Here is a 26,276-nt window from a genome sequence, read left to right on the forward strand (position 1 = left end):
TATCAGTGGAATGACCTGCTGTAAGTGATATCAATGGAATGACCTGCTGTATGTGATATCAGTGGAATGACCTGCTGTAAGTGATATCAGTGGAGTGACCTGTGATATCAGTGGAATGACCTGCTGTAAGTGATATCAGTGGAGTGACCTGCTGTAAGTGATATCAGTGGAGTGACTTGCTGAATGTGATATCAGTGGAGTGACCTGTGATATCAGTGGAATGACCTGTGATATCAGTGGAATGACCTGCTGTAAGTGATATCAGTGGAGTGACCTGCTGTAAGTGATATCAGTGGAGTGACCTGCTGAATGTGATATCAGTGGAGTGACCTGTGATATCAGTGGAATGACCTGCTGTAAGTGATATCAGTGGAATGACCTGCTGTAAGTGATATCAATGGAATGACCTGCTGTATGTGATATCAGTGGAGTGACCTGCTGTATGTGATATCAGTGGAATGACCTGCTGTAAGTGATATCAGTGGAATGACCTGCTGTAAGTGATATCAGTGGAGTGACCTGCTGTATGTGATATCAGTGGAATGTGTAGGCCTGTGTTGTTTTTCGTCCCATTCAAGAATTTTTCGAGTAGAGACGTCACCAGTTGTAGGTGAAGTGCCACAAATTTTGACCTAGGCGCGGCGCTCGGGGCTGTAGCAGTGAGGGTTCTTTACCGTACCTTTATCTAGTTACACGGGGCCTCTGTTATTAGGGTCACATCCGAAAGCCACGACTTCTAATGCCGGGGGCTTACAGCCACTACTCATGATGAAAGTCTAAGTTTGACCCGGCGCCGGACCCGGATTCCCTGAATCGATTACCTTAACCAAGTGCTGCGCTACCTAAAGTGATACCATCTATCTGTTTAAGTAATTAATATGATCACTTATCCGTTTTACCAATTTTACCTATGTGTTCAGTGATATGGCTTACCTATGCAAGTGATAACACCTATCTGTATATGTAATACAACCTACTGTATCCGTTTTACTGACAACACCTATCCGTTTTACTGACAACACCTATCCGCTTTACTGACGACACCTATCCGTTTTACTGACGACACCTATCCGTTTTACTGACGACACCTATCCATTTTACTGACAACACCTATCCGTTTTACTGACGACACCTATCCGTTTTACTGACACCTATCCGTTTTACTGACGACACCTATCCGTTTTACTGACACCTATCCGTTTTACTGACGACACCTATCCGTTTTACTGACACCTATCCGTTTTACTGACACCTATCCGTTTTACTGACAACACCTATCCGTTTTACTGACGACACCTATCCGTTTTACTGACGACACCTATCCGTTTTACTGACGACACCTATCCGTTTTACTGACGACACCTATCCGTTTTACTGACACCTATCCGTTTTACTGACGACACCTATCCGTTTTACTGACACCTATCCGTTTTACTGACAACACCTATCCGTTTTACTGACGACACCTATCCGTTTTACTGACACCTATCCGTTTTACTGACGACATCTATCCGTTTTACTGACACCTATCCGTTTTACTGACATCACCTATCCGTTTTACTGACACCACCTATCCGTTTTACTGACACCTATCCGTTTTACTGACACCTATCCGTTTTACTGACATCATATGTCTGTAATATCACATGTAGGGGCGATACAATTACGCATTTCTGGTCAAAATCCTAAATAGCACAAGTCAAAATTTAATTAGTTCCCCCAAACTTTAAATGTTATTGATAGGAGATAACTGGTTAAATATTTCGACAATGAATTAATTTTGGTATGTATTTAGATGGAGCAAAGACTATCACTGTACTGGTCAAATAAATTCTAATTTTTAACACAAAAAAAATCTAATTCAGTATCGCCTCTAATTATGTGATAAAATATATTTTGTTATCATGTGAAGAAGTCCAAACAAATATGGCGGAATTCAAGATCACTATGTAAAAATCTGGTACGTACTTTTCATCTCTTTGATAGAAATATATGATCATAAATATTGTTTATGGAGCAATCTACGACCAAATTGTAAGGATTCACTAGTTTGTGTATACAATTTATGCTTGCTCTGATGGAGTTTCAATGTCCTGTAGTGTAACAAGATCGTGACCTTTAATTAACCTTGACACCAAAGAAAAAAACCAACAACAACAACAACAAAAACCCGCTACACCCACATTTCTGTGTATCAAAAGAATATATACATTCTATATGGTCACTGAATACAAAATATCACATCTCAGACTCATTAAAAATTAGAAAGATCCTTATAAATGAAAATTATTGAACTCTTCCATAGCGGCAATGCATGTAGAGACGGAAAATTAATTTTCCTATATGATGTGTCATCCTCTTTATAATATATATATAATATGTTCTGGTTACTAGCTCATAAAATATCGAAAGAAAATTAACTTACATCTGGCGGCTTCCATTCGTCCCTACCGAGCGGAAGACAAGCCCCGTAACTCGTGTTATACTTCAGTCCCCAGGACTCTCTGTTACTTCCATATTCAGATCTAGCGTTCTTGGCCTTGAGGCGGGATCGGCACCATCTAAGTCAAAACGGCATATTCATAAAAGATTCGATTCTGTCTATGACGTAAACAGTGTCTGAAGTACTGCAAAAACCATTCATTATGGGAGTTTCTCTACAACACTCATTTTCATGCTTCAAGCTCGCAATTTTATATCTTTCGACATTCAAGTTAAAAAAAATCCTGTCAATTTCTTTTGCGTAAATCACAATAAGATGATACAATACCCGCAAATACTGATGGCAGTGGTCAAAATCAGAAAACAACAGACACCAATCAGCGCCCACGTGACCGTTTGGAATAGTTTTTCAGTGTCGCTGGGACCGCCTGTAGCTGATTGAGGGTCTGTACATGAGGCCTGGCCCTGCAGCTTCCAGGCGAGAGTAATAGTGCTGTAAAAAAAGAGCATTGAAATATTGTTCAGATATCGTAATCTTTGACTATGACGGAACAATAAACTCAGGAATCGACAATTAAACCAATTTTTGCAAGTTAAGACGTCTTGCTTTGTTCAGTCCTAATCACACAAGCACTTATGACTACCAACAATCAGTTCAGGCGTGCGACTGATGCTGGTCTTCAATTGTCACGAATGCTAATCGAAGTTTACATCCTAGTAGTCACGTGTATGGAAGGTCGTGCGAGTGGAGCTAAACTTTATCCTAACAATCAAATTGTATGACAAGCCGGGTGACTGATTCATTGCAGTCACAGTGTTACACAGGTCGAGAGTTACCCTTCCAGGTTAAAAATTATAAACTATACACTCATTCTTTGTTTAACATTGTGTATATATGTATATCTTCCCTATGTTGTTTTGTGCAATATTAGAACAAATTGAATTGAATTGAGTGACTGGAACTGACCCGAGACTTCATCTGAGCTGTCACAGTCTACGACAGGTCGAAGGAATGGAACTAACCCGAGACTTTCTATGAGCAGTCAGTGTACGGCAGATCGAGAGACTGGAACTAACCTGAGACTTCATTGCAGTCACAGTGTACGACAGGTCGAGTGACTGGAACTAACCCGGGACTTCAAATGAGCAGTCATAGTGTACGACAGGTCGTTCAAAAGTTTAGTGGTTTAAATATTTCACAATAACTCTTAATTTACGTAAAAAAGTAAAGATAATAAACTTTAAACTTTAAAACTCTATCGAGAACAGGGCAAACATGAACCACCTGGAAATACCAGAGGTGGGACCAGGTACTTCGGAGGCAATCCTTGTTGACCGGTCACATCCACCGTGAGCGTTTTAATATCTTGATAAGGTAAACGGAGCAATTCGTATTCAAAACATCAGACAGCACTCCACCTATTGACATGTGGTTTTTTATAAATACGATTATCATAAAGACTGTTGAATTTGCAAAATGATGAAACGAGACTGCTGAAACCCCTGTAACTTTAACTTATTTGTCTGTAGCCTGTCTCGGTTTAAAATTGATCATATACAGAACGTGCTCTCGCGCATGTTATAGAGCTGAGTTTTTAAATTTAATATATATGTTCATTCAGTAACACAACAAAATATGAGACAGATTAGAAAGACTGTGGTGTCTTATTTCTAGCTCACTGCATGGGATATTTCCATCGACATTTATTGTTAATGCACGTAGATAAAACATTGTCTATGTATCGAAATATCAAGTTGAAGGTCACAGCAAGAATCAATTAAGAATCTTTTTAATACCGGTATATTTTGCCTCAACAGAATATAAAAACAGGTCAGCTAATAATGTAATAATTCATCTTCATATTGCGTACAAAATATTTTTATTCATTGTATCCTGGATTAATGTACAAGTTGGATACCTGAATAGATATGTTCATGAAATTACTATACATTTCAATACACTTTCATCAGAAGACAATTACCTCTTTTAAATGAAGTCAAATTCTGTGGTGAATTCCTGACTGTCATTACCTACTAGTCACATATTAAGGAGTTCAATTTAAAATGTCCTCAATGTCGACTTAGGATCAACTCAGTCGTAACCAGGTTTACATCATCAAAAAATCTACCTGCGACTAATTCAAGTCACGTGATCATCCAACACTACACCCTTAATCATTAAATAAGACCTATCTGGGATTGCCTGCGTTTTCAAGTCGCAGCTTATGAAGTTGTTGCTTAAGTTGTCTTATCTCTTGGATGAAGTTGAAGTTTATGGTACAAATTAATCCACAGTATCATAAATTGTCGAAAATAAAATGATAATTATAAACTTTTCAGAAAAACTCAATAGGTTCTTTTTTTTAACAAGACTGAAACATTTGACAACAAAGAACATCTTTCAAGGAGTACAGACCTTGCTTTTGGATTGACTCCTTTGTCCACAGCCTGCACGGTCAGGTTTATGTCATGTTCACCAATGAACTCGACCTTTCGTTTGAGTGAAATTGCTCCCGTGTTGTCTATTTGGAACATGTTCTAAGAAATTAAAATGATGTAATTCTATGTGTTTATAAATATTGCACAAAATATTAATATCATCAATTTGAGCAAAGATCATAATTGATTTCATTTCAAACCAAGGAATTTATTTAGAATTCTTACGAAAGCATTTCCGTCCAATATGCTATAGGAGACCTGGCCATCTTTCCCAGAATCTGCATCAGTTACATTTAAGACGGCTATTTGAAATCCCTCTGAATAAGCTGCCATTGAAATACGTCGGGGAATCACTGAAGTGATTAATATAAGGTAATTATTTTTCAAGTCGACAAGACCGTGCAAAATTTTGCTCAATTGAAATACCTTTTTTCAAGATTTGTAAGCAAGCAGTGAAATATATCACAGTGTACAGTGTATGCACACCCACACACACCACTAGATTTCAAAACACTGGAACAAGGTCATTATATAAATTATTAAAATTGCCAACGACATGAACAAGTTTAAAAACATTTTCCGGGACGACCTTTCCCTTCCTCAGGACATATCTATAAAGAATAAAAATGAAGAGAAAGGTAAACACGTCATGGACGCACCAGGTGCCCAGGAAGAGTAAGCATCCCCTGGTGACCGGTCGCAGCCACTGTGAGCCCGTTTAGATAAGTCGTACGTTAAATCATAAATTTAATTTATCGTTCGTGTCGTTGGTCATTTCAGTGCTTTATCTACATGTAGTTAATGCAAAGTACATGGTACATGTGGAGCTATATAAAATATATACATTTCTGCTTTTGAGCAAAATGACTGGTAATTTTCTTTGTGCAAAACCAGAGTTATATTGGCGTTTTTAACTCGACGAACTACTTGCTGTCTACTTCAAGTCATAAGTGTAGTGAAAAATCATGAATTCAAAACAGAACACATGCACATATTATTATAATCATATGTGTGCAGAGTAAAAAAAATACAAACCCGAATTTTCTACATTAAATTTGGGTGGGTTCTGGTTCGTATCGTTGTATCTAACCAGAACATTGACTTGGACTCTGTCCGTGCGCCCGGGATCTTTCACATCAATGGCTTCTACAGTTACCTACGAGCAACAAAGAGATTCTATGCGTCACAAAATTTGTAGCAGGTATGTGTACGGAAACAATTTGACCTTCACCTACATATTCCGTGAAGTCTGTGATTGACCCGATGTCCAGAGACCCATTGCTGAACAACTCTCCTGTTGTTTCATTTATTGCAATGACACTCTCGTTGAAATTGCCGGTAATGTTTGTGATTTGGTATCTAGTGACTGCATTCTCTCCCTCATCTCTATCTTCGGCTTGCACTCTGCCAATGATAGTCGGTACTCTGGCCTCCTACAATATAAACAAATCAGTCATTCATTCAAATTCTGTACCACTTTTACCGTTCACTTATTTAGCGTATTATATAACAATTTCATTCTGAGTTTGAAATTCAGACCTTTTTTTGTGTGTGTACTTTTTCATTTGTGAATTTTATGGACGGAAGCCTTGAAGAAACCTACAACTTCGGAGTTACTTCCCTTTTGTTATTACGTATCTCTTATTCACATGTATTATTGCATACATTTGTTATTACACATCTCAAAGTAGGAAAGTCGCCATTTCTATATTCTCTAAATTACAATTTATATAATTGATAATCCCATCCACAAGACGTGGATTTACACATTGGTAAGAAAATAGAAGTAGATTTTATCATTTTGTTGTCACTATTATTACAAACACACAAAAACTTATTAGTCAAGAAAAACCCTTCTAAATCAAAACAAACTTCGACACAAGGTTTGCCATCAATATTATAGGTAGATGTACATGTACATATCTCTTTATGTATGCAGCAAAAATCATATACATAATTGTGATTTCCCTGTGCGGAAAGACAATTGAAGCACGTGTATTCAAATGCGATATTGCATACAAGATATTATAATCATGTATTTGTTATCAATTGTTTCTTTTTAATTGTGTGCTATTATTTTTATCATTAGCATAAAATTATCATTTATCTTTTTTTTTTTTTTTTTTTTTTTTTTTTGCAAATACAACCTGTATTTATGTCGAATGCTGCCTAACGCGTTTCCTACCGATTGTTAAGACGTTCTTGACATTCTGATTTTGAATACACGATTACTCCGTTTACCGATCAAGACAAAGGGCTCGTGGCTTGTGTTACCGGTCATTAGGGGATGCTTATTCCTCCTGGACACCTGATTTTCTGATGTTTCCGTTAACGGAAAGTTTTGATCAGAAAAGCTCACTTAAGCCCTCGGCTCAGGTGAGCTAAAACAAATCGAAAAACCAAGCATTATAGAGGAATTGTGAAACTCTGGCGTAGCCCTCGATCATTCTTTCTCTCATAGAATGAACTTTTTCCTTTAAACAAGGCATTCTAATTACCAATTTGCTATATTCCACTTAATGAATGTTATCTCCGGAACTGAAACGTGTTAATCTTTTAATTCCAGATGGAACGTATGCAGAATAAAAACAAGGACGTCTGAAACAAACCTGGAAGATTTCAAACTCATAAACAGTCTTCAAAAATTTGGGATCGTTGTCATTCTTGTCCAAAACAGTGATGATGACAGATGCCTGGGCTTCTTTCCCTCCCTCGTCCTCTGCTATCACAGTCAAATTGACCGTCGGTTCAGCCTCTCTGTCGTATTCCGGAGCTTGAGACCTATTCACATATATGTCACCCAATCCGTCAAGCATAATGTATGGATCAGAATATTTGTCTGAAATATACATAAGTTTCTCATCACAAATTTACCTCTTTCATCATTCAAAATGTTGCAACAATCTTCGAAAATTACAGAACTGCACGCCTCATCGTGGACATACATACCGTGCATGAGACGATAGGTACAATTACATATCATTTCCTCATTTTTCTTTTTGTCCAGTGCTGTCACCGCCACCAATAATCCCGATAATTGTGTGTTTTCTTCAACTTCGATATTGTACTCAGTCTGGTTAAAATACGGACGAACATTATCATCCGTTATGTTGACCTCAACCTGGAATAAAAACAACAACATTGCTTGCGATTTGCCATGGTAACTGGTGTCAATATCATGCACAAACTTTCGGAAATTTGAATCAAGAGTATTCATATGATGACGTGTTTCTCAACAATTCTTCTGAATATAGATAGTGAACATGGAGGAGACCTAACCTTTACTGTGGTAGTCAGAACAGGCTGACCACTGTCGCTGACAATGACGTCCAGCACGATACGGTCCTCTTGAAGCCCTGACAAGTCTTTTGCAATGGATATTTGACCGTTTGTGGAATTGATCTTGAAGTAATCATTATTTCCGATTCCGGATTTAAAGGCTTGAAAACAAGGCAGCAGAAATATAAAATGATATGCACACAAGAATGCTCAATTAATTTGAAGTTAATATTCCTCAAACTAATACAACTTTTGCAATTTTATGTAATGCCTCGTTCACACGGATGCGCATTAAATTAATTCGAATTAAATAGCGTTCACACGGCGGTAATATTTAATGCGAAGTAAACTAATGCGCATTAAATTCGTATGCATCTCTATTAAAGGGTGCGCGAAATAAATTAAAGAATAGACTATGTTATTATTTTTATAGATATTTTAATGAATTTTGTGTAGATACAGAATTCTTTGTTCAAAACGCTATATAGGCCTACATGTAGTATACTACATGTTTACAATTTAGGCCTACATACATAATTCTGATCTACACATAAGGAGTTTTTTGTCGTGTTTATTTATATGTTTCCAAGAAATTACTTGTTATTTCCTCTGACAACCAGCATTCAATCTAGACAATATATTGTTTCTTCATGGGCCCAATTTTAAAACTTCGGAACGTCTTTTTCACCATTCCGCTGACTACTGTTATGACGTAATTTTTAATTACTAATACGTATTATAAGTGTACTATGACGTCATATGGTATAAAAATTAACAATGAGCGGCATATGTTTTAAAAAATGTAAAAAAGAAAATCATATTATCACTGTTTTAAAACATTGTTGTCGTATTTAAAAACAATTCCTTCCACATGTATTACTCAGTATGCCTATGCAGAGCACAGATTTACGTCTGACATTATCTAATGACATGCTGTTTGTACATGTTTTTAGTGATTATTATCATTTTGCTTAGTTTTTCGTACAAAACTAACATTAATATATATAGCTGACCATGGGTATGATGCATGTGACCCAAATTGGCCATTACGCATGCGTCTACATTTAATTCGAATTAGCTTCGCTTAGCGTTCTCACGGAGCTAATGCGAAGTAAATTTAATTCGCATTAAATCGCGACGTCAATTTTAATTCGAAGTAAACTAATGCGCATTAAAATCTCCGTGTGAACGCGGTTCAGATTTAATTCGCATTAACTTACGTTTAATGCGAATTAAACTCTTCGTGTGAACGAGGCATAAATGTATGTCAACATGTAACTGTTCTCGTACCAAAATTAAGTAAAGCGTTAACCCCACTGTCTTTATCGGTAGCATTTATTACGTCGACGATCACGTGACTGATGTTTCTAGAACGTCGAACTTCCCTCCGTATGATGTCATCTGCTTCTGGAGAGTTGTCGTTAATGTCAAGAAGTTCAATCGACAGAAGTGAAGTCGACGAGAGACCACCTACAGTGTAGTAAAGGATTGTCATTTCTAAACAAAATTCAGTAGCTATTTTCACAAAAAATCTTATGACTAAGATAAAAAAAAAAAAGTCTCTGCCTTGTACTCAAATGAGTGCAACTGTGCCTCGAGTAAGAATAGAGTTCATCACCGATGTATGCAATTAGTTTTGCTCATTCAGAAATATATGAGCGCAGAATGATAAAAGAATTAAAGTGTTTTAAAATTTTCATCTTAATCGTAAGAGGTTTTGTATAAAGGGCCACTGATTTGTTGATAGAATTATTTTAAGTTTATCTTATGCATCCTTTCTCCCTGAACGGATTTATTTAAGCAATGGATTATTATTTTTTGATGGATGTAGTCTCATAACTGCAACAGTGTGTGCATACAAATTGAATAACGCGCGTTATGAAAAAGAATGTTTGCATATATCGTTGCAGTTATGAGACTACATCTTTCAAAACATTATAATTTATTGCTTATATTCACAGTCTGAAACATTTTTATAATGAGTGCATGCATATCTTATCTATATTATAATATTCCCGAATAATCCTTTGGGTCAGTAGCGATTAACGGAATGGAAGAGCACATTTGTCATATAGTGAAAAGAAAAAAAGAGGGCACAATGCTGAAAAATTAATAATCAAATTCTTGAATTGATTTTTAGTTAAACCTCACAAAAACATCAATTTATAAACAGAATTGTACAATCGGAACTTGAAACCGTTCATACATTGTATCTGTTTAAATTCATCTAATTGTAAACTGCGTAGGTATAACCACTATAAGGTAGTGAACCGGTGCCAGTTGAACATGTGACTTTGGGAAATTGAAAGTGCAATTACTGAATGACGAATTGTTAAAAAATCCCACATTTGGGTGAATTTCTTGTCTTTGTTTGGTAATATTAACCACATTTGTTGTAAGATCAACTTCTCTAGGCATCGAATGAGGTGTATGTACGTTGTCTGAGACGGGAATGGGCATCGAAGTTTTGTTTTCATTCTGCACACGTGGGACCGAGATGCAGACGCCATGCTCGAAAGAGATCACACACCTTTAATGATTCGGTGTTTACAGCTATAGGCAGGTATCATTGAAAATTTCTAATGAAAGGTGAAGATAACGAACAGTGATAAATCTCATAACTCCTATAAGCAATACAAAATAGATAGTTGGGCAAACACGGACCCCTGGACACACCAGAGGTGGGGTCATGTGCCTAGGTGGAGTAAACATCCCCTGTCGACCGGTCACACCCTCTGTGAGCCCTTTATCTTGATCAGGTAAACGGGGTCATCCGTAGTCAAAATCAGTGTGCCAAGAACGGTCTAACAATCGGTATGAAGCACCTCAGACAGCACTTGACCCAATGATAAGTTGTATTGGCAAACCAGATCGTTATAACGACCAATAAAATGCTTTTTATTACAGGATTAAAATGTGAATACATTGGTTTATCTCGCTTACCCCCATCCTTCGCTTCCAATGTACAATTATAGTCTTTCTTCGTCTCATAATCGAGTGTCATACTTTGATTAACCATAAGGATGAAATTTTCGGCTGCAAAAATGATGAAATTTTAGAGACCAGCAGTACATGAAATGAGGATAGAAATAGCATATTCACTACAAAAAAATATTGCATTAGAAAATGGCTTGTACCTTTATCTTTATTGACCAAAAGCGGACAAGATTCTTGTATTGATAATCGAATGCCTTCCATTCCATACTCTCTGGAATCTTCATCATCCACAGAAAAACCGGGAACTCTAACAAGCACTTCGCCAATCTGTGTTTTCTATGTTGGTTTGTAAAAAAAGATGTGAGGGAACAACAATTATAACAGTATCAACACCCAAAATGAATAAGGATCTATTTCAAATTTTAAAAGAACCATTTTATGAAGAAATATCACGATACCTGAGCACCTTCATTCCAAGATTCATTGAGTAACACACGATACACCGAATTATTGAATAATGGCGTGTTGTCGTTGACATCTTCAATCTCAATGCTGACATTCACCGAGGACTGCATCGTCACCTCATCGTTAATGTTGTATACCTATAACATCATAATGATGATGTCATTGTATTATTGTTATAATCTTATTAATAACAAATTAGATGATTGTTAATCTCATTAATAACAAATCAGATTATTCTATTAATGCTAGTGTTGTATACCTATAACGAATGAAGTTATTATATCATGAAATCAATGTACCATGATTAATGTTGTAAAACTTTAACAAACAGGCATTGGGTCATGGTTATTTTGTAAATCCATAAGAAATAAAGTCATTTATCTTGGCTTTTGATACATGACTTTATTTCTTAGGATTTCTTCTACTAACACCGGCCGCAGTAGCTCAGTATAAAACCGGTCGCGATAGCTCAGTATAACACTGGTCGCAGTAGCTCAGTATAACACTGGTCGCGATAGCTCAGTATAACACTGGTCGCGGTAGCTCAGTATAACACTGGTCGCGATAACTCAGTATAACACCGGCCGCAGTAGCTCAGTATAACACTGGTCGCGATAGCTCAGTATAACACTGGTCGCGATAGCTCAGTATAACACTGGTCGCGATAGCTCAGTATAACACCGGCCGCAGTAGCTCAGTATAACACTGGTCGCGATAGCTCAGTATAACACCGGCCGCAGTAGCTCAGTATAACACTGGTCGCAGTAGCTCAGTATAACACTGGTCGCAGTAGCTCAGTATAACACCGGCCGCAGTAGCTCAGTATAACACTGGTCGCAGTAGCTCAATATAACACTGGTCGCAGTAGCTCAGTATAACACTGGTCGCGATAGCTCAGTGGTCGTTAGTTCAAGTCCCGCTTGTGCCATGGCCGCAATAAATCCAAGACGTAAACTTAGAGATCGCTCCTTCGCCAAAAGCTCGACATATAGAAGTCTTTGGATATAACTTTAAAAACAGAGGTCCCGTGTCGCGACAGGCGTTTGCCTGTTAAAGAACCCGTGCTGCTACGGCGATGAGCGCTAAGCATACATATAGGTCTAAATTGTGGTCCTTCATCTTGACGTCTCATAATGAGTGAAAAATTCAAACTTGAAATTGAACTACTGCTGTAAAACAAATAATTATCATGGTTATTGTTGTAAAACTTTGACATTTGAAATCATGGTTATTGTTACATGAGAGCTAATCATAGGTCTAAATTTGTGGTACTTCACCTACAGCTGGTGACGTCTCATTATGAGTGAAAAGTTCTCGACAACACGTAAAACAAACGATTGATTGATTGTTTTACGTCCCGTCGAGCATTTTTCACACATACATATACTGAGACGTCACCAGCTATAGGTAAAGCACACAAATTTAGAGCTATGCTTAGCGCTCAGCGCCGTAGCAATGGGGGTTCTTTACAACGTTTGCAGCGACACGGGTCCTCCGTCCGAAAGACCCGTGATTGTCACTTTCTATATGCTGAGCAATCACTACCATGTTTCTGATTTTTTTTAAGCATTTGAAGCGAGTGGGTAGTTGTCGTTTTTTTTTTATCTGGGTCAGAGTTAGACCCCTTTCTATATTTTAGTATTGCAGACTTCGTACACAAACGGGCTTAGCCCCTGTGGCTGTATCAGCAAAGTTGAAGAAGTTCTTCAAATCATTAAGACAATAATCATTATAATAATTTTGGCACTACCCTGAAACCAAATCCTTACCCCCAAGGATCACGAAATTTACCATTTTGGTAAAGGACTACTTACTCCTTCTAAATATCTCATTAGTTTTAATTTAGTAAAAATACATGTAGCACTAAAGAAGATGTTATTTAAGTGTTTTACACATAAACGCTATATACCAAGTTTGGCTCCGCCCTGATGTCAGAATCCCTACCCCGGGGATAATGAAATTTACAATTTTGGTAGAGACCTTCCTGCTTTACATCACTATGCATTAATTTTTTCTTACACATGTGCGGTTATAGAGAAGGTTTATGAAAATTGGTTAGTTTTTAGCAGTTTTTTGCCCCGCTCTTAACACCCAAGGGTTGCAGGAGTCCTGAAATTTACAATTTATGTCCCCTTGCCCCAAAGATACTTCATATCAAATTTGACTATGCATTTAGTTGTTTGTACACGTGCGGTTGTAGAAAAAAAGATTTTTGAAAAATAGTCAATTTTTGCCCCGCCCATATGGTTGCAGGAATCCTGAAATTTATAATTCATGTCCCCATTGTGCCAAAGATGCTTCATACAAAATTTGAAAAGAATTGGAATGTCAGTTATCGAGAAGTTAAAAATGTCGACGGACGACGACAATCCATTGCAATAGGTCAACTGAGTTTACTCAGGTGACCTAATAAAACATTACCATAGTACTAGTATCTACAGTGTGTATGAATAAAACATTACCGTAAAGGTCAGATTACAGGACTTCATCTTCTCATGATCAAGTTGTCCATTGAGAAAAATCCTTCCATCGCTTGTAAATTGGAAAAGGCCACCACAATCTACGAGTTACAATGGTCATTGATTTCTCTCCAAACAACATCATAATTATAGTCATGAATTATTAGCAAACAATCATTAGATAATTGTATGAAATATGGGAGGTGGGGTGTAGCGACTATTTGGAGGTCCTAGATATGAGAATTTCCTAATAAAGAACTTGCAAATTAAATTATGAAAAAAATGCTATAATAATTAATGTTCATTGCTTTCAGATTGTTTTAACAAGCATTTTTTCTCTCTCTCTATGTACATACATTCTTCAACCAAATGCAAAACAAAATTTCCCTTCGTAATTTTCTTTACTAGAGAGAACCAACGAACAATCCAAACCACTACTAAGATAAAACTTGTATTTACATTTCAAATGTCTTCACAAATTGAAATGATAGCCATTTCCTCATGAATGTGAACAATGTGCGTATGAATCTTGATCAATGTAGCACTACCATTTTAAGGGCTTGGAATATTCCGACAGAATAGAAAGTGAAATTTAAATATAAAAAATAATTTTCAATTTTGAAAATTCAGACTGGTATGAACACCAACGCCTCACATCAGCATACATGTAGTGCGTCATGAAGTACGCCGGCGTAAAGCGTCACTGATACCCTCGTGTATTTTCAAAAAGGAAATTTATTTCTCAAATAAACGAGTATTCAGTCGAATAAATTACAAGACAGTAATTCATTCAAGGAGGAGCGCTACCTTCCCGTGGAATCTTGTACGCTATTTTCGCATTCTCTCCATCGTCCGGGTCTACTGCTGCAAATTTAAGATTTAGTTTGGTGCCGTTTTTGGCGTTTTCTTTAATAATTGCCACACGATGAGCTTTATCTATGAACTGAGGAGGATTGTCATTCACATCCAAGATATCAATGATTAACTGCAAAAGATTAAAAAAAGGAAGTCAAATCAATTCTATGAGTAGTGAGGGTGTCATATCAATCAAACTTAAAACTTGACTCTCAATACTGTATACTTTAGTAATTTACCTACCAATTTGAAGTTACTTATATGATAATAGAATTTAAAAATAAAACTTAACAATCATTTAAACAGTACTCAAGTGAAAATTATTTTTGATTTACATGCTGTAGACTCCTTATTTTACGCGAGTACTTAAAAGAGGTTCGCACCTGAGATTTGGAGTAAGGTCAATTTTCTGGGAAGTGTATTTTTGATTTCTACATTACAGGAGAATCAGGAAATCAAAAAGAAAAACTGGGGTCGCAATGCTTGCTATTGAGATATAGTGTTCTAATCATGAACTTTTTGCACTTAAAATTGACTAAGATTTATTCAATCAAACTTGATTTGTCTGTTGGTGTCAACACAATATGAGCAGCAAAAATCAATCATGCATAATCATGTCTTCTTACAATACAGATAAAAAAAAAAGTTTGATACTAGTATAAATGGAAATAAATAATGATCTTTCTGCACTTGATACGAAAAACTTCACGATATCAAAATTGAGAGTTGAAATGGATATACACATGTATTAGGAGAAATGTCAATTTCTAAAATTTTACATGATTTTCAAGGTCTGGTCTTAATATTTGAAATGGAACTTTAAAAAAAAAGTGGGGGTTGGAGATCAAATTTTTGAGTTATTGGGTGAAAATACTGAATTTTTGTACAAAATGTCGAGTAAATTAATTAAAACTTTTTTTTAAGAATCCGTGCTCAGTTTGGAAAAATATATCAACCAAGTTAATAAATTAAAACATTTGAACTAGTTCCATGTCTCAACTATTTGTATCATAAATGATAAAGCTGAAATACACGTAAAGGAGTATAAAAATAGACGATACATTGGATGAAACAGAAACAATACATATTTTGAACTTTTTGATTAATGAATTCTCCCGCCACAAAATATAGTCCCTGCCAAACCCTTTCAAAAATTTGAATTAACACAATTTTTTCAACTGGGCAGGGTTCAGTAATAGATGTGTGATATGTTTACATTAATGGGATCAGTATTGAACTAGCAAATACTTTGTTGTAGCATCCTGCGCAGTTGTGCTCAAAAGCTCAGGAGCTAACTTCCTTATTATGGCGAAATGACTTGGATATGTCAAATCACGTGAACATGAATACGCGTGTCGTCTGTTAATCAAGAGTTCTTACATGTATTTTAGCAACAGAAAATTAAAAGCGAGTAATTTTATATTGCGAGTGACGCCTCTCGCGAAATTACGCGATAATAAAACCCTCGCGAATATTTTGGAATCTACAGTATATGGTGCAACACCAAAGACCAAAAGAATCTATTATAGAGAAGTAGGTCCATAGAGGCACAAATTCTCGTTATGTTAAATCGAGAAATAAAAGCAAGAAAAGAAAAAGAGTTAGACTAACTTCAGCAAGTCTGCTATACTGTGGAAGTTTGGCCTGGACAATAAAGCGATATTGGTTCTGTTTTTCCCTATCAAATGATGTCTCAGAATGTCCTTGCTTCCTTTGTAGAGTGGTTGTGTTAACATAGAGATAATCGTTTTTGGAACCGGCTATGTAGAAATCAGCGAGGATGTAGTTCGGAGTATGAAAATCAATTCCCGATAACATTGAGTTAGTGGTGAAGTTCATCAAATAGATAAATGGTGAAGGAATTTCCACGTTCTCGGTCCAATTGAATCTCAGGGTTTCCGTGGGGAAAATATCGATAATTTGTAAGGAGGTGTCCTCATACACCGCCACAATTAACGAAATCGTAATTGTGCTATTGAGCGATGGTTCGCCCTTGTCGGAGATATCCACTATATAATGGTATGTCCCGTTTTGTGGTAGTGGCGGTGTGAATGACGTAACCAGTCCCGTATCTTTGTCCACTGAGAGAAATTCACTGGCATTGCCACCAATCGCTTGGTAAATTAATTCTCCATTGTCGCCGGAGTCAACGTCAGAAGCTGTGATGAGAGCCACTAGTTTGGAACAATTAGCCCCTTTGCATTCTCCACTGTTTCGAAAGAAAATGAAACAGAAGAACATTTATCATAGAATGTATATATCTGATGACAAATGTCATGATTAAGAAGAATGCTTACCCGTAAAATGTTAGTTCGAATTCCCTTTCATCACTTGGCTCTGGTGCGTTATCATTAACATCTTCCACAGCAATGAAAATTGATACAGTTGCTGAATAAGCGGGGTTGCCATTATCAGTCGCCTCAATTTTCACCTCATAATACTTTTCGCTTTTTTCATAGTCTAGAACTGGACATGACAGCACACCGTTTAAATCGATGAAAAAAATCCCCGTGGCACTGGAAAAAAAAGAACCTTGTGAGAGAAAAGTAAAGATAAACGAACAGTGATCAATCTCATACTTCCCATAAAGAAGACAAATTTAAGAGAAGGGCAAACCCGGGCCCTGAACACATCAGAGGTGCCTAGGAGGAGTAAGCATCCCTGTTGACCGCTCATACCTGACGCGAGTCTTATATCTTGATCAGAAATCAGGAAATAGAAATTGTACGATATATAAAAGATTGAATATTGAAAATTTTAGGGAAGAACTAATAAATTTCTACCTCTGAACAGTAAAGTTCAATTCTCTATTGTTGCCAAGATCATTATCTGTGAAGAAATACGTCATATTCGGAACCACTGTACAGTTCGAATTTTCTGGGACGTTAAACAATTCTCCGCTGTTATTGACTTCAGGTGGATCGTTGATATCTGTTACGGTCACTTCAACCCTTGATGTTACGGAGCGTTGTTGACGTCCATTATCAGACACAGTGCAGTTGAACACGTGCAGATCCTGTGTTTCTCTGTCCAGTTCTCGATCCCGTATCAACATTCCTGTGGGCGTGACACGGAAATAGTCGGAATCCACAGTGTAAGATAGTTTTGCATTTTCCCCTATATCTGCATCAGTTGCATGAAGTTGTCCTATTTCTGCGTCTTCGGACGCATTCTCAGGAACCGAAAAAAACCTAATACAAGAAATTTTCCATTTGAGCGTGTATTTTGTTTATTAATAAATCTTAAGAAAATAAAATGTTGGCCAACAAGTAAAATAAAAAATAATTGCAGTATATACAAATGTTAATTCAGGCATAATCTTTGAAAATTAAGAAGATAAATGTGATTTGGCTGTTTGAGGGTTGTAAGGCAATTTAAAACAAGCAATAGAAATGTTACGTACGTTACATTGGGCAGTATCGGTGAGTTGTCGTTAAAACAAGCAATAGAAATGTTACGTACGTTACATTGGGCAGTATCGGCGAATTGTCGTTAAAACAAGCAATAGAAATGTTACGTACGTTACATTGGGCAGTATCGGCGAGTTGTCGTTCTCGTCTTCTACTTCAATTTCAACACTTGTGGAAACCGCGTGAATTTCATCAAAAACTCCCACAGTAAGGCTGAATTTGTTTGTTGTCTCCCTGTCCAGTTTACTCGCCGTGTAAATCTCCCCACTAGTGGAATTTATCCTAAAGTTCCCTCCAGTTATATTGTAAGTGAATGTGGGATCTTCATCTTCGTCCTCAACACTAATAGGTTGTTCCAACTAAAATAATTAAAACAAGGTTGTGTTTTCGATGCTTTGTGACATATTCATTTTTCAAACTTACGCAATTTTTATTTTTGAACTTGCATGAATGGTTAGTTAAGATATTGTTGTATTGTTAATTTTGTGATAATGAAATTTAAATTTACTACAATACACAATGTGAAATTAGAATCTTGTTATATTGTTAATTTTGTGATAATGACCTTTACATTTTATTACAATACATGCTGTGAAATTTGTATCTTACTTTTACTTTTGTTCCAACATCAGCATTTTCAGAAACCGACCCTTTGTATGCTGCTGGTCTGAAATTTGGCGAGTTGTCATTTTTATCTTTTATCAAAATCTGTACTTGTATACTCTGAAAAAGTAAAATTCTTATAAAATACCATCAACCATGTACTAGCTTTTTGAATTGTGTCAACAACCTCTAATAATACTTACAGCAAATTTGCATGACAACTTTTCGTCTTTAGCAAGAATTGAATACTTGTAGGAAGACTTTGTTTCTCTGTCTAATCCAGCGTTGGTTGAAATGACACCCTACAAGGAGTCGGTTTAATATTTTACTCTCTAGTGTATGTCAAAATATTTTTTCAGAGAGCTACAGTTCTGCAGCTAAATATATCATTGATAAGTATAGACTTTATGAACAGACATACCGTATTTTTGTCCAGATTAAAAAGATTTTGTGCATCTGCTGAGTCAAATATATAATCCGTGTATCCAGTTTCGGTAACATTGCAAATATGTGTGCCAATGGCTTCGTTTTCATACACGAAACACGTAGAGTTTATCTGCACGTGAGTATCATTGTTCACGACGGGAATGACCTCAACATGAACTGACGCGGTGTCATGTGATTTTCCATCCGATACCGTGACGATGGCATCACCACTTTTTTGAGCGCTTTCCATAGTGACTATTCCAGATTGACTGACAGAAAATCTGGGATCTCCTGTAAACCCTTTGATACTGTAGTTGAGCTTTCCAACGGTGTCGGGATCGGCTGCTGAAACCACGCCTATCACAGTCTTCAAATCGGACTGAATTGCCTTGAAATTGTACGTCATATTGATTGATGGAAAGGACGGTGCTTCATCATTTTCATCAATGATATTTAATGTCACTCTTGTTGTAAAATTTCTCCCACTGTATTGGCTAAATAGGTCGAAAGTATATTCTTTGTTAACTAGAGTTTCTGCTTCATAATCAAAAGGTTTCTGAACAACTACGAGACCGTCAGATTGCAATGCGACGAAATCACTCTTCTGCAAAATCGCACTGTAATCACTTGATAAAGTTTTGCAAACCACGGTTCCATTTGAGTTTTCATTAATGTTCATTTCATATTTCGGTCTGTATACAACGATGTCAATATAAAGATATTCACTTGGCCCCAAATAATATACATTGAATAGCTTAGAAGTAGGTTTGGGATCATAACCATCTAATGATATTGTACTATTTGTTCTTACAATTCCTGCCGAATCTATGTCGAAGTAAAACCGATCATCTCCCGATAAGGCAAGGTTGGTTTCAGTTGGCATCAAATCGACTGTTGTAACCAGAGTGTTTTTCAACGTTCCATCAAGCAGAACTATCGTTTGGTTCGCTCGAACAGTTTGAACATAAAATGATATCGCTAATGTATCGTCAACGTCTGCTTGTTCCAGACCAATCGAAACAGTCACGTGGGCTATGACGTGGTACAGTTTACTACTGAGCGTCTCAGTTATCCTAACAGTTATTCCGGAACTGTTCAGAGAGCAACTGAATCCAGGATTTAAGGTTTTCAGAACGCATCCGCCTTTATCGCTATCAACTTCTTTAACCTCTTCTCCAAATTCAAAATAATGCTCTGTAGTTGATAAGAGTATTTAAAATTAGTCCACAGTACACGCACACGTAAACACACACATAAACACGCAAACACACACGTAAACACACAAACGCACACGTAAACACGCAGACACACACGTAAACACGCAAACACACACGTAAACACGCAAACACACACGTAAACACACAAACACATACATTATAGGGATCTTTGCTGAACAATCAAATCAAGGAATACATGGAGATACATTGACAAACGTTTGAATCCGTGTAACGGTCTATATTTAGATTATATTTGAAATTGTCGACGAATACTTGTAATAACATCGTCATACACATTTGATGGCATCTCATGGTAAAGTTCCATTGACATTTACAATGTTTGATTTCATAAATTTCTGAATGGTTCATGCTGTCTTGGTTTAAATTATAAACATGATTCTATCAGTTTTGAATATTCATGAAAACCTGAATTATTCATATTGCCTTGGTTTATTACCACAATTCTATCAGTTTTGAATATTCATAAATACCTGAATTATTCACGTTGTCTTGGTTTATATACACAATTCTATCACTTTTGAATATTCCTAGATTCACATCCTTAGTTTCAAAGAGAGCTTGTGGTGCTGCAAGACATTTGTTATTAGTAGCATTGAAAAATCTCAGCTAACTTGTATTTTATGAAATATCTAAATTACACACCGTAATAAGATAGAATAATGGCGTCCAAGAGTAACAACGGAAACAAATCCTTAATGAAACCGAAACAGACGCCTCAAAGATTAAAAAAAAGATCAATGCCGAATACCTTGAACACATGAGGAGTTGTACGTGAAGTACCCATTAATACACAGACATTTCCAGTCAGTTCCGTCAAGGGAAGGTAAGCACGCGCTGTTGTCTGGAACACAGTAACCCGTGTTGCTGTGATTTCCACATTCCTCAGACAAATTTCGGGCCACACGAAACTCTGTACAAGGATTTGGAGTGGTTGCTGAAATTTATTTGTAGCAATTTAAGAAACAATGATAACAGTGTTCTCAGTTTGTTCGTATTCCTGAAAGAAAATGTGTTGGATTATGGGTACCTTTCGTACATCACTCATACCACACGACAAGAAAAGCAGACGATAAAGCAACAAGACAAGAGACAACGCAGACGTCACAAACAGACATCTTACCTTTAATGGAATCTGAAATTACTAGTTACTGCGAAAGACAAAGACGATATAGCAAACGTCACAATGTTGCAAACAACTGCGAATTGGGTTAATTTGTATAATGACTGGTCACGTAATGATGCAAATGAATATACTTACCTCTGCTGCAGATTTATAAAAATACGCACCATGATTTGGTATAGTTGCCTACTTCTATTGACCGGGGACAGGACTGAAAATAATAATAACCGGTTAGAATAACACTATATGTAATAGTTTGATTTTAAAAATCGTTTAAAAGCTGATCTTGAGCAGTACAGATTAATGAGGGTTAACATTTTACAAGTAAGGGAGCAAATCTGACAACGATATCATCCAAATTTAAGATCAGTTGTTAAAGACAAACCCAATACATCGTAGAATATCTTATGAAGAAAGAAAACATGTACAATTTAGATAGATTGTTTTCCTGTGATTTCCGATGGATTTGTTTTAATTGTATATTTGCTTTCAGAGACACACACACAGAGAGAGAGAGAGAGATTTACCAAATGAATAAAAAAAAAAACGAAACCCCCTAAAGTTTTTATTTACTGATTGTAAACAGAGGAAACTGAATAATCACAAACTAGACAAATCTAACGGTGATTTAAAATTCACGTCCAACGACAGAGACTAATAAAGAATACATGTGAAAGTGAATGCAAATGAGGTCAATGAATTTATTCCTGAGCGGAAATTACCTTGAAAAGGTAATTCTGTAAACCTTTTCCGGAATGAAATCTCCACGAATCAGCCTGAAGATGAAAAAGCAAAATTTATTCTGTGCATGGACTCCCATGCTTATATAGAGAGTCCCCATATCAAACAATAAGCAAGGTTTGTCGGTACAAAATAATAAAAAACTAAATACGGTTAGAAACAGCTACGTCTAATTGTCTATGCCTTACATAGTCTGAAATATGAAATTGAGAGTTTGGGTTGATTTCAATTTGCTCTGATTTCAATGAAAATATTTTCCTGGCAACATCAGTTTCAAGTGGGATTTTTTTCTTCTTGAAATGCATACTAGTATTCTTGAAAAGCAGAATGGCAACAGACATACTGCGTAATTCCCATCGACGATTAAAACACAACAGTAACCCCAGTTGAGCTTGAAAAATTACTGTTTGATTGCAATACATGTAGACCACCACACAAAGGCCAGTTTAGCTTTTACTAAAACTGTTACATACATATGTAGTCATGTTGTCCCATGGGTCGATCTGTCGAATCTTGAAACCACAGGTTCCGAATGTAGAGATCTTTGGTCACATGACACATAAGAAGTATATTAAAGGGTAGATAAATGAATATTAACGACCGTTCACACGTAGGCCTGGCATTGTCATATTTTGTGATTATCCAGGCGGAGGAATGCATACACCAAACTGAAACCTGTAATTTCGTAGAAATTGTGTTTTGATTGTAGCCCGCTATTAGGTGACATTTCCCCTGTATCACAGATTTTGCTAACGGATCTGCTGGGAAATTGTCCACGATTTTATTGCCTCTTATGCAGTGCCATGCAGTGTGCCCGTATTGTGTACTCTATGTAATTTATCAATAATATCATGGGTTCTTTCTATAGATAAATATCATCAGGGCCATCTGTAAATCTCTTCTTTTAATGTTCATATTTCAACATTGATTACACGACAAATCGTCGATTGCCAACAATTCTAGGTTCAAAACTTAGAACATTGACATTTCGCTATTACAAGCTATCCTGTGAAAGAGGAGTTTGTTACTATCAAAGACCTTTTTATCTTAGCGTAATCTCAAAATCAAAAAGGGGAAGGATTTTCCTGGCAAATTTATTTGACGATTAAGAAAAAGTCAAAACGGTCGCTACATCACATATATGTTACTGTTATAGTAAATATAGTAACGAGGTCTCTGTCTATATTACCATATCCAATGTTTTTACCTTTGATATCTTTATGACAACCGTTTCCGCATGAATGCGTTGCAGTTGTGAACAATGCATGAGGGTATGAACTGCGACGCTTCACATCGGCGTGCTTCAGGAAGAGCGTTCATGAAATGTGTGTCGGTGTAAAACGCTGGAGTTTATACCCTCCTATAATTTCAAAAAATGAAATTCATTCTTGTACTAATATTCTACTTTCATTCCTATCGGAATTCTTAGCCATTATCATCGACATACTGTATTTTGTATATTTATACAATAAGAAAATGTTCAAATCAAATACTGTGTTTATTAAGATTCATACGCGCATTGTTTACAATTGCGGAGCGTTCGTGAGTGAAACGTCACAGTTCACATCCTTTTCAAATATGAAATTTATTCCTTAAATATGCTTAGAAACAATCACTAAGTCATATCATCTAGATGTGAACATTTTAAGTTTTTATTTACGTATTGTAACCAGAAAGAATGATTGTTCACAACGTGTCATGGTAATTCAAGTCATGGCAATTGTATGACAGGATTTAAAGAATAGAAGATTAGAAGACAGTCTAATTTGTATAATCAAAATTTTAAAATAATTATAATAACCCAAGCACTATCAATCAAACATGTGAATTGCGACATTTAAAACCAATTCTATGTCTAATACACCGGTGTCTAACTATGTAGAAATCTAGAGACGTCGACTGAAAGAACACACCGGGGACCTTTAAAATGTTCAGTATATGTAGAAAGTAATAGGTCGGTAAAAGTATGCGAAAAATCGGGAACATTGTAACCAGGAAGTGAATTTAATGTCACAGTCTAACGCAAGTCATTCTTGTTTACATAATGTCACAGTCTAACGCAAGTCATTCTTGTTTACATAATGTCACAGTCTAACGCAAGTCATTCTTGTTTACATAATGTCACAGTCTAACACAAGTCATTCTTGTTTACATAATGTCACAGTCTAGCGCAAGTCATTCTTGTTTACATTTTTCATTTTCTTTCATGGAAATAGCATCATTCGCTTCCCAATCCAATAAACGCGGTGAATGATTTATTGGTAACTTTTTGTTTTTTATTACTGATATTTTCAGATTTTCTTATATTGTTATACATCGAAAACAAAGACAAACAAACCATTAACAGTGTCAGGAGTGACGAGTTTGTAACATCAGGAATTTCTCGGTAATTGGAATCATACACTACGGATATAATTGTGTGTCTTGTGCATAAAACATCCATTTGAATAGTCAGATACACCGATATTAGGTACAGTGAAAACTACCTAATCCGACACCTGTGCAATCCGTTTCACTGGCCATTCTGATCCTCATTTTCTTTCTCAATTTCATATTTTTATGTTTTTACTCTGTTTATTCCGACACACTGTGTATTTCGACAAAAAATTGTGTCCTAGTGCATGCGGATTAGACGATTAGACTACACTTATTGTCTCTCAGTATATATCGGATTAGACAGGTTTCACTGTACTTAATGTTTGCCAGTGCATGTCAGATTGGACAAGTTTCACTGTACTTAATGTTTGCCAGTGTATGTCAGATTAGACAGGTTTCACTGTACTTAATGTATCCCAGTGCATGTCAGATTAGACAGGTTTCACTGTACTTAATGTATCACAGTGAATGTTGGATTAGACAGGTTTCACTGATGCCTCACAGTGTATGTTGGATTAGACAGGTTTCACTGTACTTAATGTCTCCCAGTGTATGTCGGATTAGACAGGTTTCACTGTACTTAATGTCTCCCAGTGCATGTCAGATTAGACAGGTTTCACTGTACTTAATGTACCCCAGTGCATGTCAGATTAGACAGGTTTCACTGTACTTAATGTCGCCCAGTAAATGTCGGATTAGACAGGTGTCATTGTACTTAATGTCTCCCAGTGCATGTCAGATTAGACAGGTTTCACTGTACTGAATGTCTCCCAGTGCATGTTGGATTAGACAGGTTTCACTGTACTTAATGTCTCCCAGTGTATGTTGGATTAGACAGGTTTCACTGTACTTAATGTCTCCCAGTGAATGTCGGATTAGACAGGTTTCACTGTACTCAATGTATCCCAATGAATGTCGGATTAGACAGCTTTCACTGTACTTAATGTATCCCAGTGTCTGTCAGATTAGACAGGTTTCACTGTACTTATTTTATCCCAGTGCATGTCGGATTAGACAGCTTTCACTGTACTTAATGTACCCCAGTGTATGTCGGATTAGACAGCTTTCACTGTACTTAATGTATCCCAGTGTATGTCGGATTAGACAGGTTTCAATGTATTAACAATTTCCTTTATGAGGTCAGCACAACAGTGTGCCACTACTCAATGAAATTTGTCACTATATATATCGTCATATTCATATCTATCAGCAACAAGACTGTAAAGTAGAATTGTTATTTTGATATATAGTTTACAGACGGGATTTATACGTGGGTATTTATCAGTCGATAATGATTATGCGCCAACCCCTGACTGTGTTACCTACAATCGCTTGCATTTTTCATTGGAAATTTTTAGTTCATCTAGTAATTCGTAATTACATGTGTTTAAGTTTAAAATTCTGTTATAGAAATTGAATTTTCTAGAGTTAGATGATAAAATTTTGTTTGATTATTCATTATTCATATGTACAAAGCTGGAATCTA

At 36.4% G+C, this 26,276-nt stretch overlaps 1 protein-coding gene across 3 annotated transcripts in view; it reads right to left on the reverse strand.

Annotated features, from left to right (window-relative positions):
* LOC125647422 (protocadherin Fat 4-like) overlaps positions 1-26,276 on the reverse strand; it is a 33,535-nt gene that overhangs the window by 3,677 nt on the left and 3,582 nt on the right. For all 3 annotated transcript variants that reach the window (XM_056142660.1, XM_056142662.1, XM_056142661.1), the window contains exons 3-27: positions 22,396-22,449; positions 21,302-21,884; positions 21,024-21,119; positions 19,311-20,509; positions 19,093-19,191; positions 18,896-19,009; positions 18,398-18,645; positions 17,660-18,067; positions 17,174-17,392; positions 16,488-17,085; positions 14,829-15,006; positions 14,025-14,122; positions 11,556-11,699; positions 11,298-11,433; positions 11,104-11,196; positions 9,451-9,630; positions 8,161-8,321; positions 7,831-8,002; positions 7,491-7,720; positions 6,117-6,314; positions 5,917-6,037; positions 5,107-5,234; positions 4,859-4,980; positions 2,771-2,935; positions 2,426-2,561 (exon numbers count right to left, since the gene is read on the reverse strand). In XM_056142660.1, coding sequence (XP_055998635.1) covers positions 2,426-2,561; positions 2,771-2,935; positions 4,859-4,980; positions 5,107-5,234; positions 5,917-6,037; positions 6,117-6,314; positions 7,491-7,720; positions 7,831-8,002; positions 8,161-8,321; positions 9,451-9,630; positions 11,104-11,196; positions 11,298-11,433; positions 11,556-11,699; positions 14,025-14,122; positions 14,829-15,006; positions 16,488-17,085; positions 17,174-17,392; positions 17,660-18,067; positions 18,398-18,645; positions 18,896-19,009; positions 19,093-19,191; positions 19,311-20,198 — 4,836 coding nt within the window. In that variant the 5' untranslated portion in view covers positions 20,199-20,509; positions 21,024-21,119; positions 21,302-21,884; positions 22,396-22,449. The remainder of the gene's footprint in view (positions 1-2,425; positions 2,562-2,770; positions 2,936-4,858; positions 4,981-5,106; positions 5,235-5,916; positions 6,038-6,116; positions 6,315-7,490; positions 7,721-7,830; positions 8,003-8,160; positions 8,322-9,450; positions 9,631-11,103; positions 11,197-11,297; positions 11,434-11,555; positions 11,700-14,024; positions 14,123-14,828; positions 15,007-16,487; positions 17,086-17,173; positions 17,393-17,659; positions 18,068-18,397; positions 18,646-18,895; positions 19,010-19,092; positions 19,192-19,310; positions 20,510-21,023; positions 21,120-21,301; positions 21,885-22,395; positions 22,450-26,276) is intronic.

This window comes from Ostrea edulis, chromosome 6 (genome assembly GCF_947568905.1).
Source record: "Ostrea edulis chromosome 6, xbOstEdul1.1, whole genome shotgun sequence".
NCBI classification, from domain to species: Eukaryota; Metazoa; Mollusca; class Bivalvia; order Ostreida; family Ostreidae; genus Ostrea; species Ostrea edulis.